The sequence below is a fragment of the Lepisma saccharinum genome, chromosome 24 (assembly GCF_977018435.1).
Source record: "Lepisma saccharinum chromosome 24, izLepSacc3.1, whole genome shotgun sequence".
Classification (NCBI taxonomy): Eukaryota; Metazoa; Arthropoda; class Insecta; order Zygentoma; family Lepismatidae; genus Lepisma; species Lepisma saccharinum.
Window position 1 is genome coordinate 63363896 of NC_139252.1, and position 13271 is coordinate 63377166.

General features: G+C 36.4%; 1 protein-coding gene across 3 annotated transcripts in view; it reads left to right on the forward strand.

The window, feature by feature from the left end:
- l(2)gl (LLGL domain-containing protein l(2)gl) overlaps positions 1 to 13271 on the forward strand; it is a 125024-nt gene that overhangs the window by 105818 nt on the left and 5935 nt on the right. For all 3 annotated transcript variants that reach the window (XM_083110735.1, XM_083110736.1, XM_083110737.1), the window contains 3 exons: positions 446 to 822; positions 3078 to 3213; positions 6019 to 6152. In XM_083110735.1, the coding sequence (XP_082966861.1) occupies positions 446 to 822; positions 3078 to 3213; positions 6019 to 6152 (647 nt within the window). The remainder of the gene's footprint in view (positions 1 to 445; positions 823 to 3077; positions 3214 to 6018; positions 6153 to 13271) is intronic.

Consider the following 13271-nt stretch of genomic DNA (forward strand, 5'->3'; position numbering starts at 1 on the left):
AGGCAGACTCAAACCTATGCCGTCCCGCAGTTGGAGTCCAAAGCACAGCGCATTAGACACCACAACCATGGAGTAGGACGTTCAGATTTATGAAAATAATAAAATAATTTAAATGGCAATGAATTTAGAAACATATATTTCATGTGAATATCATCAGTGAAGAAAATATATAATTAAGATAGTAAAGTCTTATTGATTAAAATAGTTCAGCATAACCGTAGGAACTGAAAATAGTAAGTTGGGTATTTTATTATAATAAATAATTGAACATCTTACAACTGATTCATCAAACTATGTAATAAACAAGTGTTTTCTACCAATTCTACTCAAGCTGAATCAAACTAGAAGTTTGTGAAGTTTCACTTGTGTTAAAATGATAATGTGCTGTTTATAAATATATGGGATGTTACAAATGTGTTTGATCTTACTTTTTCTGTTTCCACAGTGGAATATCCAGTTTGACATTCTCAAGGAGCGGGGAGGCCTTCTACCTGCACTCGTCCAGCGAGCTGCAGAGGGTGACCCTGTCTGCCTCCCAAGTGACGGAGCCCCGCTGCCACCTGGAGCTTCCGGAGGGGACGAGGCCAAAACCAGAGAGTGAACCGGAGCAGGCAGCCGAGCCAGCAGCACCAGCAGAGAAGCCGAGCGAGGAGAAGGAAAAGGAGCCGGAACAGGAGCAACCTGAGGCCAAGCAGGAGCAGGAACAGCCACCGCAGCCGGAGGAGCAAAAGCAGGAACCTGAAGAAGAGCAGGAGAGTTTCATTGTGCTCCATATTACAAGAGATGTTCCGACTGTCAATGGGGAAACAGATGACATCAAAGGTTTGTTTTGTTTTGTTCTGAAACATGGAACAAGCGTGTGTTGTCAGGTTTATAAACGTGTGCCAAATTTTTTGTCACTGTTTAGTAGTGTTCAGCAACTTGTGATTTTTTTTCCCACTTCTTTCGTAAAGGTTTCTTCTTTTGTCTCTTTGCATGCTTCTTATTTTCTGCCTTTCTGAGCAACCATGATGTGAATACGTAGCGTTCCATCATGAACGCGGGGATCAGAACCTAGGGATGTAACTCACCCCACTAATTGTAACACATGATGGTAGAGACGGCCCTGAAGGGTGTTACTAGCCTGGTCCCCCACACTTTACCTCCACACTCCAGGTTCGGTGCACTTCGTACTCGGCTCAGATTTGTCTAGGGGTGTCTTTCTTTGTAGGACAATGCACGTTGGTTGCTACAAGTCAACATAATTATATAATTAACTACAAGAGACAACGGATAACATTTGCGAAACCTTATTGCTATAGGGGGATAAATTACCTTTTCCAGCATCTTTGAAATTAAAAACTGAAATTTTGGATATTTTCTATAGTTTACTTAAAGTAAAATTTGAAGTATATACAAGTCATATCCGAACGTTCATTTTTCTAATTATCGGGCTAAAAATCTTAATTTTGAAGTTGGAAATCTCTATTGTTTGTACTGGAAGCTTTACATTTCATGAATTACATCGGGAGTACGCTTGTCACAAGGTAGACTCACGTTACTCCAAGAAACGTCTTAACAGGCGTGAGGTTTCCCGATGTTTACATTTCTCAACACTCCACGGTGACAAGGCACTAGGCTACCCGGTGCACCGTAATTACTTCAAAATAACATCCAGTACAAACTACCTTTTTACCTGTAAACTGGACACCAAGGTACTAGCTTGCCCGGCAATAAATCTCTTACAGCATCCTTTTCAGGAGACCTGTCCTCCGGTCCTAGCTGACCGAAGCAAAAACAGCCTCTCCCTTCCAAGTCTGAGTTCCAACAGCCGACCTCCCCCACTCTCATCTGGGAGTTTATACACGTTTTGTTGGCGTCTGTTGCCAACGGCCCTTCTTTCAAAATTTTTAATCTTTAACAGCTAAACTCCCTGCCTTTCTTTTGAACGTTCGAAACACGAAGAAAGAACAGAGAGCTACATGGTATTTATACATGGAATAATATGAACCTAAAAATGCATAATAAATTGATTTACACTAATCACACATTGTATGTTTATACACTTAAGTACCCAATTAATTAACATATTAATAAATATTTCAATAAGGGAAAAAAACACTGTTGCCCTGACCAGGGGGGCAGGGTAACAAGGGGCCAGCTGTGAAATATCTAGCTTATCATTTAGTAATAAACTGGGAAACCCATGTTTTGGATTTAACACATCTGACTGAGGAAGTGGGAATGGCAGATAGGGTGAATACAACTTACCCCTGTTTGAGCTCAAGCTCCTCTCGACGATTCAAAAAGACCACGTTCTACCTTTTTCACCTCCTTTTGTCTCCTCCTCTTCCTGACTCTTCTAAAGGTAAAGTGCCCCCCCCCCCCGTTTCCTGTATAAACTCTTGTTCTACAATATGCAGAGCAATTGCTGACAAGTCTTGCCAGCTTTTATTCATTACCGTACAGGGATGGTACGAATAAATGATGAGTTGATAAAGGGACACACAGACAAACACCCACCCCCAGCTGGGACTTGAACCCAGAACTTTTGGTGACAAGAACATGAGTCATCCACCGAGGTGACTCGTATAGAATATGTAACGAACATGTATGCCTCTAATCGATGATTGAATTATATATGTCTATATGATACCTTATTTGATAGGTACTTCAATTGTTTTACAAGTAATTGACGTGATAAATTTGTAAAAAATTAGCTGAAAATTCTACATCATCATTATTTTCTCTACCAAAGGAACCTCATGTGTGTGGTTGTTTTCAAATGTGAAGTGCCAGACATGAAATTCTATAGGGGCCAAATTTTCTTTACTGCTATAATTAGATTTCATTGTAAATATAAGGAACCACCATTTTAAAGTTCCTTGATGTGAAAACTCATATTTTCTTTGTACATGTTTTTTTCTATTATTATTATTATTTTGAAGTAGAAAATCCCTTTAACGATTATGGAAAATGTGAAATGATGAGTTCAATAAAAGTGAGAACAATGTAATTGCCACAAGCAGTGGCTTAATGGCATGCGATGTATACAGTGAAACTCAGCCTAACGTAGTAATTTCCTGCCTCTTCCACAGATGAGAAAGTGACATCAGTGAACGAAAGCAACAAGGATTCTGTTATCAAGAGCGGGCCGAAGGAGAATGGGCCAGAGGATCCCCAGGACCTGAGCATAGGAGACATCACAATCGATTCAGTGAAAGATCATTTAGTGTAAGTGCAAGAGGATTTCTTTCTGCTGACAATTTAAGATTATCTTGAAGTCAGTAATAAAGCCAGGCAGTATTCTATATTATGTATACTGTTTCTGTTTAAACTAAGAGGGTTATATTTTAAGTAAGGTCCGTTTTGCAATAAAAACAAAGTAAGTATAAATGTTCTTCAAATAGACATTTATTTTCTGAATTTACATACACTTCTCTATTTTTCTACATAATTTCCTTGTCGGTTTAAAGATTTATCGTAACGAACTATGACTTTTTGGATACCCTCCTCAGAGAACTCTGCCGCCTGTTACTCATGGTAGTTTTCACTTCATCAGTGTGTGAACGCTTACCGCCCAGGAAGGTCTTCAGATGGTGGAAGAGGTGGTAGTCGTTAGGCACAAGGTCTGTTTGTGAATACTGTTTGAAATTGCATGGCAGCTGGGTTTTGTACAGGCAGGGTGTTTTGTTAGTGGACTTTTTGCCTCAAGGAACAACAATAAACTCTGCTTCCGTGAGTAACTGGCTATCATCACAGGCAGCAGAGTTCTATGAGGAGGGGATCCAAAAACACGTAGTTCATTACGATAAAGGTTTAAACTGGCAATTGGAAATTATGTAGAGAAATAGAGAAGTGTATGTAAATTCAGAAAGTAAGTATATTTGAAAAACATTTATACTTACTTCGTTTTTATTGCAAAACTAACCTTACTTAAAAAAATAGCCCTTGTATATCAGTTAGTGTGAGTGAAGTGAAAACATAGATTTTGCATGAATTTTATTCACAAACTTGAAAAATTGGTTGCTCAAGACTTTATTTTAATTTTTTTCCTGATATTTTACCAGTCAGGTATAAAATTGCAAATGTTACATGAAAATTGCATCAATGGTTCACCCACCCTCATAAATAATCCATAACACCTTGTGCTGGAATTGTGACTGTGCATAGTACATATGTAGATTTGTTCCAGGGGTTTTTAGCTATTCATTCTACTAAGATTGGACTTTCAAAAATTGTAATCAGAGGTCCAAAAATGATAGAGGTCGTTTTAAAATTTTTATTTTCACAAAATTTTTGGAGGGCTGTAGCCTCCATCAGCGTATGCCAGTGTGACCAGGTGAATGTTGTGGGTTTTGTATTTTTAAATTTTCTTAACAAAGCCAGGGTATGTGAATCATAGCTTCAACTACGTAAAAGCTATCCTAATCAATTTCAAAATATTTGCACTCAAATACAGGCTCAGTATTGAATCGGTAAAATCATATTAATCAATGCATCTGCATTAGACAATACCAGTTGATTTCTCCCATCTCTAATAACTTTTCACTTAATGCAAAATTTTGTCATTGTTTTAATGACTATAAATATGCAATTCATATATTCTGGTTTTGTAAAGTAAATCTATGAATACACAGTTTATTTTTCTAAACCTATTTTACATGCATTAATTAAGGATGCAAATCCGTCTTTCAGGGTCTTCATGGAGCATTAGGAATTTTATATCACAGTTCAAATTTCATGTAGCTCCATTAAATATACAGGGTAACATTTTCAAAAAATTATTGTAAAGAAACTAGTGGCATTACTAAGTGACACAGTACGTTAGTTGAACAAGTCAAGTTGGTTTTTTTTTTCTTTCTTTAGATGTTCCCTCTAGTTCTATTTGTCACCACTAGATGATGGCAAATTCAAGATGTCGCTTTCTGGAGCTGAGAAGGCTTTTAGTGTGTTATATGGTGATAAGACAGTGAGTGCTACAGATGTCCAGTGGAAATTTATTGTTGCTTCATCACTGAAAATTAACAAATTCACAAAGTCATCTTCTCTCTGCTGCAATTCACAGCAAAACTGGTACCATCTTTCTTTGTCTTGGGGATATAACTTTTGCACTAACTGCAGTCGGTAGGGTTTCACAATTTTTTACGCAAGAAACACCCTACACGGTCACTGGTGGCATACCTAGCTTACGTGAAGCTCTGCATGTAGATTTCCTAGGGCTCCTGGATGCTTTCCTTACTTGTTCAATGGCACCTTCACTCACTTTTTCCTTTGCATGTAAGCAGCCGGTTGTAACAAATTGCAATGCCAATTGTAGAGTGCCTTCTTGCGTGGTGCTTCTTTCCCATTTTTGCTCCTAATTTTCCATTGGACATCTGTAGCACTCGTTGTTTTATCAAAATGTAACATGCTAAGAGCCTTCTCAGCTCCAGAGAGCGACATCTTGAATTTGCTACCATCTAGTGGCAACAAATAGATCTACAAGGAACATCTGAAATACAAAAAAACAATGACTTTACTCATTCAATTAATGTACTGTGTCTCTTAGTAATACTAATAGTTTCTATACAATACATTTTTGAAAGTGTTACGAGACTTTATCTACATTTATTTTCTAATGCAAAACCCATTACATTGGGATGCTATTTGCATCCCTAAATTATTTTTTTAAGTACAATATGTTTTTAAAAATTACATCACTTGTGAAAAAAAATTGATTTATTACCATATGGAATAGAAGTGTATTTTTAAGTGCATCTTGTGCACAGAAAGGTTAATTGGGACTGAATCTACAGTTTAAGGTGGGATTCAAACCACTATGTGCCTCCACCGAATATCAAACCCCTTCTTTACAAGGCCAGAATATTACCTTACCAATACACCATCTGGAATAGAAGTAAAATTACATGTTGATATTCTTAAAATATTTTGCCCATTGCATTGTTCTATTGTCATTACATTATAATTTCATCAGTTTTAACCTAAAGATAAGTGTGAAATTGTGGAAAATTACCAAAAATATTTAATGTTCCACAGCACATCTTTGTCTGAAGAAAGCAGAACCGAGCTGAAAACAGAGAAGTTTGAAGTGAGTTCAAAGACAGAATCCGTAGTTGTGAAGACGACAACAATCAGCAGTGAAACAACAGTAGTTAATTCAACTGGGGAAAGTAAGTGTTGCTCTGAGGCCTTTCGCTTCCATCTTGTTTTGGGGCTTTTCCTAGGTGTGAGTTTTCTATCAAGTATCTCTTGCATGGACGTAGAGAGTGATATTCAAAACTAACTTTTCCTAAGGCAGTCAGCGTTGTCGATTCTAGCCAAAAGACCTCCGGAAAAAGAATATTATGTTCTGCATGAGGTTATTGAAGGAAGTAACCCTCGATTGATTCACAGAACATACTTTTTTTTTAAAATAAAAGTTAATTTGGTGACTGGGATTCATTTTTATTTGTAGACCGTTGACATGTTTTTTAAAGTATAACTTGTGGTTTTATTTCCAACTCTACTCCTGTGCTTGTCTGGTTTCCAGGACCGCATGATTGGCAGCAAGAAAGAACTGTAGTTGTGTAAATGCATATATACATCTTGCATTTGTATTTTGTTGTGTGTATGAATTTAGCATTTAGTAGTGTGTGAAATAGAACAGTTCCCAAGCTCAGTTTCAAGGCAGATGCTGCCCCAAATTCGAGAACCACGACAGGTAACATGGTTTATGTTTTATTGTTATACAGTTTCATACAGGCAAGGCTGATTTAAATTGGGTGATTTTGTTTTAAATCACTGATTTAGATCACTATAAAGAAATAATTTATAGAATAACATACATAATGAATTTGTAGATATAAGAATCACTTTTGGTAAAAGTACATTAATCTCATTATCATTAAATTGTGTTTATTAGGCTCTAAGAAAGGAAACAAATTATATAAAATGATAAGGTGAAGCTGATACGAAAGGAAATGTAATATGAAAACTGAAGAGATACTTAAAATGTCTCTTGATTTAAAATTCAATAATTTTATAGGCAAAAATAGGAAACATTTTGTGAAGAATAGTATATAAAATACTAATAATGTTAAACCGTAAATAGTGTCATTATCATTAAATTGTAAATAAACATGGCAACAGATATTTTGAAAACTATGATTTAAAAAAATTGCCAAAATTCAGCTATAAGAAATATTTTAAGTTACAGCATTTTGTATGTTAGTCGCGTGTTACTCACAAACCCAGAATATAAAAAAGGAAAGTTAAAAATTGTACTTACGTATGTGAGTATAGTGCTCTTATTGTAGAACGACATTTCAGAGATTGACTATCTCTTTCCTCAGGTTCGTATAGAAAACTAAGTACTTGACATAGTACTGCATCTATGGGTTTATCAAATAGAATGCCAATGCAGGAAAGAGTACATAGGACAGACGGGCCAAAATATGGGTAAAAGATGGAGCGAGCATGAAAAGGACATAATGGAAAAAGTTCCCAAAACGGGTCTCTCAGAACACATTTTGGAAAGTGGGCATAGAATCGCAAAAAAAGAGATAATCAGAAAAGAGGGGAGGAAATTAGGAAGAAACGTGTATGAAACAGCGAATATTTGTAAAGGGGGTGGAGAATAATCTTAATAGTGACGAAGGAAATTTGGAAGAAGGGTGGATCAATTTCCTCAAAAAATGGGACAAAGCCTGGAAGATTGAACCCAATATCGGTTTCCACGTCACTCCGGAAGTTATGCAAGCTGCAAGAGAGGAACGTGAATTTACGTTGGATTTGTGACGTAATAAGGGGAAACGAGAAAATTACAGGGAGGGGAAACATTCGTGGAGAATTGACCTTCATGTGGATTGAGAAGCACAGTTGGGTAGGAAAGGCCAAACATGCAGGTTGCATTGTGATTCATGCAGGGTTTTTAGATTTTTAACTTTTTTAACTGTGAATAGGTCTGCTGTACAAGTTTTTTTTAGGGAACGACTTGGTTTTTACGTACTTCTAGTAGCAAAAACTTAATATTTTAAATGTACCCTAACCAACCCTTAACCACAATCCTCATATTACATTTTTGACGCAGTACTATGCCGAGTACTTAGTTTTTTATACGAACCTGAGGAAAGAGATAGTCAATCTCTGAAACGTCGTTCTACAATAAGAGCACTATACTCACATACGTAAGTACAATTTTTAACTTTCCTTTTTTATATTCTTTTTTTAAGTTACAGAATACTTTATTTTCACTGGAACAAAAGTTATTGTTATTGTAGTTTCATTTAACACACTCAACAAACATTTCCATAGTAGGTTCATATATACAGTATCAGAAACAGAAAAATGTATATTTACATGTATTTTCTTATTTGCTTTAATCCAGTAGCGTGCGGTGACCATTTAGATAGCCAAAGCATGGAGTATATAATTTTTAAATAAACAATAGTACATCAAGGGGCAGGCTTGACTTGATAAAAACACCGCACATCACTGCTTTGCGCCATTTTAGTCTTTCGCAGGCTCCACAAAAATGCCTCTTGACACTTTCGGGGAGTCGAAGTATCCTGGGAAATATGCAAAATTCGAATTACATACTGAAGCAGTGCTTTCTTGTATGCACGCCACTGCTTTAATCAAATTGTTCAAATATTTTACAGGGCCATTTACCAGAAAAAGCCTTCCTATAAAAAAAAAAACAGAAGCATATACAAGAAGGTTATTTCAGTCGTTTACCGCGAGAGCGTGGGCCGCCCCTTCATGCAACAGGTCCTGTCAAACTGCATTACAGGAAGTCCGTAACTGAAACTGCTTGTTTTGTAATGTTTTCACAATTACAGTTACAATTAGAATTGAAATAAGCACGTACCTTGTCGCAAGGATGCTGGAAAAGATGTGCTCCCAAATACAAATATTTCTGGTACCTTATTTGTGACATCTAATCTTAGATTAGACATCACTACTTTATCCTCAGTTGACAGAAAGGGAAGACAGCAAACCGGCGCATAAAGCAAACCGAAAGCGTAAAATGATATTGAAAAGTAATAATAATGATGATCACTAACCTCCTGTGTTATAAGATATGTTGGAAATGACCTCCTTCAACGGCAATACAACACGTTTCTTAGGTGATCCTGTCTCTCGTAATTGCCTGACCACTTTTCTGCAAGAGTTCATTGTATGTAATTATCGTACATAAAAACGGTTTGTTCAAGACTATATTTGTTTAGCGGCATAACTAATGAATGAATAACAATTAACACACAATAAAGCACTAGCACACCAACTCAATAACACACTATAAACAACACACGTACTGATAAACGCAAACAGAAGTGAACATGAGCTTAGACTCACTGCGTCTGGTAGCCGACAGTGTTGCTAACCATTTTCCAGCAATGTCCCTACAGACGCAGTCAAAATCTCCCTACAACTGACCAAATGTCCTTACGCCAAGTAAAGCGACTAAAAAAAAACAACACCTCATGAGCATGCAAATCAGAAGATAAAATATACACATTTACTTACCAAATCTTTCTGCTTGGTGCTTCCACAATTAATGAAGGAGCGAATTTACAATACAGGACCGCTCCCCGATATGTGTAATATTTCGCATACTCTCTAATTGAGGCCTCCTAATCACGAATTTGAAGTTAAAATTTGGGGGTCACGTGTAGAAATTGCAAAATAAGTGAAATTGGGTGGTCCGCGATCGGTACAATTGCTCATTATTTACTGGAAGATTTTGTGTTTCCAATACTTAAAAAACGAAATATGCATTCCTGATATTACTATGACCCCAAATTTTAACTATGTTTGCCTATCCTAACCTAACCTAACCTTACCGTGAATGGTTTGTGGGGCTATCCGTCAATGGTTTGTGGGTGCATGGTTTTTCGACCCCAAATTTTAATTATGTTTGCCTTACCTAACCTAACCTAACTTAACCTAACCTTATCGAGAATGGTCAGTGGGGCTATCCGTGAATGGTTTTGCGCTAATTGTGATTACGAACCGATAAAAAAAATCTTATTTTCGTAGCAGTTTAACGGCAAACGTTCATCATCGAAGATGCCATTTTCGTATTCTGCAATTTTACGATCCATGCACTGTTGGCAAACTTACCTGTAATCAAATCAGTCCACATTCCACATGTTCTTCTACATCGTGATTGTCACTGTCACATGTAATCACCTTCTTTAGGCAATATACCGAAATCCATAAGTTTATTAATTAGCCCAAGGCCATCCTCCTGCACACTCCACCTAACAATCTATACAACATTAACAACTTTTTTACTTCTCTTCCGCCATTCTTACATGATCCATGCTCTCCAAGCATGAAACCAACAGTGTGGCAACACTGTAGATAGCGTAACTAATTGCAAACGTCAATTGTTCATATCAACAAATATGGCTACCATACTTGTATACGGAGAATCATTGCGAGAATTGAAAAGCTTATTTTACTTCTACACGTTAATGAACAATTTTTTCACCTCACCCCAACATGTTAACTTGAGATAAATCATCACGACTAATTATTTCGTGAGTATAAGAAGAAATTACAGAAGGGTCTGGTATTGTAAATTCTTGCCTTAATGAATAACGTTGAGTCATTTACTGTTGATTATGTTATTTGAAGTCATACATGGTGCTGCTGTGAAGAGAGAGATGTTGTTTGATGATGCTGTATTTCCTGCAGTCTTTAACAATTCTGGTCCCATTTTATTTCTCTTTTTTGCTTTTGTATCAATTAACATTAAAAATATTCTTTCCGTTTCTGCGTTAGAATGTGGCAATGTTAGCACTATTTTCGCGAGAGTGGAAATGTTTTCAAAAAAGAACTTGCCTTGAAAGTTCTTGGTAACCGATAACATGTTCCAAAATTCTGATGGAGATTTGTTAGTCAGTTCTTTTTTCTCCTCCTCGCTAAAGTATCCAGATAAATTAATCAATTCATTCCAAACCGAGCACGAAGAAAGTGCAACTGACTGGCGAGTAAGCTTTGCACCTTTGCACAATAAATGTTATTTTCCAAGATTGAAAAAAGTCCCTACGTTTTCCCTCATTTGGCAAAATCTGTCCCTACGCAGGCGAAATATAGTGAAAAGTCCCTATGCATAGGGACATGTCCCTACGGTTGGCACCACTGCCGACAGGTGCAGTATGAAGCGCCCTCTCGCGGCTGACAACTTCCCCGATAAGCTGGCGGCGTTCTCGCAACAACTGGGGATAAAGTAGCGATGTCTAATGTAAGATTAGATGTCAGAAATATTTGTATTTGGGAGGACACCTTTTCCAGCATCCTTGCGACAAGGTACATGCTTATTTCAATTGTAATTGTAATTGTAATGAAAAGTGGAAACATTACAAAACAAGTGGTTTCTGTTACGGACTTCCTGTAACGCAATTTGCCCGGACCTGTTGCATGAAGGGCGGCCCACGCTCTCACGTAAACGACTGGAATAACTTCCCTGTATATATCTCTATGTATTGTGCCAAAAACCATACAAGCAATTGTAAGTGGTTTTTTTTTTTTACAAAAATAAGAAAAAGAAATATTTAAATTTTTAAAAATCATCAAAAATGATTTTTTTAACTAAAAATCATGATTTTTATTCACCCTGTTTAGGAGGCTTCTATTCAAGACTTGCGCTGAGTGCATGTCTTTTACATAAGATGAGGAATCTGTCTTGTAATTATCATTGAAGTTTTCATGTTATTCCTCCCCTAGGTTAAGGTGTTATTGTCCCACTTTACTACTTTTGCAATAACCATTATAAATAGCAAGAGTGATATTCTACAAAACTCAGAAGATTACCTGACCATTAAGAGGAAATGGAAACTGCCTTGAGTATGGTAATTTGAATGAACAGTAAATTGTCCTAGAACTGCAGTAAAATTTGCATATATTTCTTCTACTGTGGTGTACTCCACTAATCTTTTATTTTGAAAAATAGTTTTAGGAACCTTTACTAATAATATTGTCATAAGCAGTGACAGTAATTCAAGATTTTTGGGCACCCTGAAAACTGAATAAGAAAACCTTTGTAAATTGAGTTAAATAACTTTCCAGTATGTACGTACTTCTACCTCATTTTTCATGTAAATAAAAGTCGAAAAGAGAATTTAATGTTAATATACAAGGAAAGAATAATAATATGGTTACTTTTGTATTCAATACGATGAAAACTATAGAGAAAGTGGGTTTAGTAGTGACTGTAGTGTGAATCCAACCATTTTAAGAGCTGCATTTAGCTTGACATCCCCCTGCACTGTGAGGCCTGCAAGGCTTGTACCATTACCACTGGTCATACGCATGGAAAATGTTCTTAATGACATGGTTTCACCAATTTTCTAAGTACCTTTTGGCTTAATGTACTTTATCAGTATCAACATTGAGAATTTGATTTAATGTAGGTATGTAAAAACTCTACAAATGTATATCTCTGTGTTTTCGATCTACTGCATCATGTGTGTTCCCTAGAGTTGCATTTTCTGTAATATTTAGTAGAAGAGATCTCTGTAAGGTTTGACATGAATGGGGAACAAGAGTGGTTGTCACAGAAACACAAACAGCAAAGGTTTTGCATGATGAAGTCGTTAAGATCATTCTCAACTTATGAAAAAATGAAAAGAAGAAATGTTAAAAGTAATGGGCCAGCTTAGTACTAGACTCAATATCCTTCTTATTAATCACTAGATGAAAACTGAAATAGAAATATTGTGAAAAAAGACCTATTAAATATGGAGAAACTGGTACTCACTTTAATCCGCGAAGCTGTTTTTTCTTCTTTTTCGATTAATTTCAGTGGCCACTGCCACCATCCTCGTTGGAACTTGCTGCACTGTTGCTTGGCGTCAAGTTCCAACGAGGATGGTGGCAGTGGCCACTGAAATTATTCGAAAAAGAAGAAAAACAGCTTCGCGGATAAAAGTGAGTACTAGTTTCTCCATATTTATATACTACCGCGTCTCTCTTTTTCCAATTATGAAGACCTATTAGTTGGAAGAAATATCAATAAAACAAACTGCATTATAAGGATGGACCCGTATGAAAGTTTTGAGGATGCTAATAAGGCATTGGTATAAAATTTATTACTGGAATGAGTTTTGGTTTGAAAAATGTGTATTTAGACATTACGGAATTACGGAATAGTAATTATTAGTTTAGATTAGGACTAGATTTACATTGTTATATACCTGTACTGGGATTTGATAAAATTGAATATTTGGAAATCTAAAATTATATTGAGTTGTGGTTAAGCTTTGTTCACTATGTTTCTTAAGAGTTACATTCTTGCATGC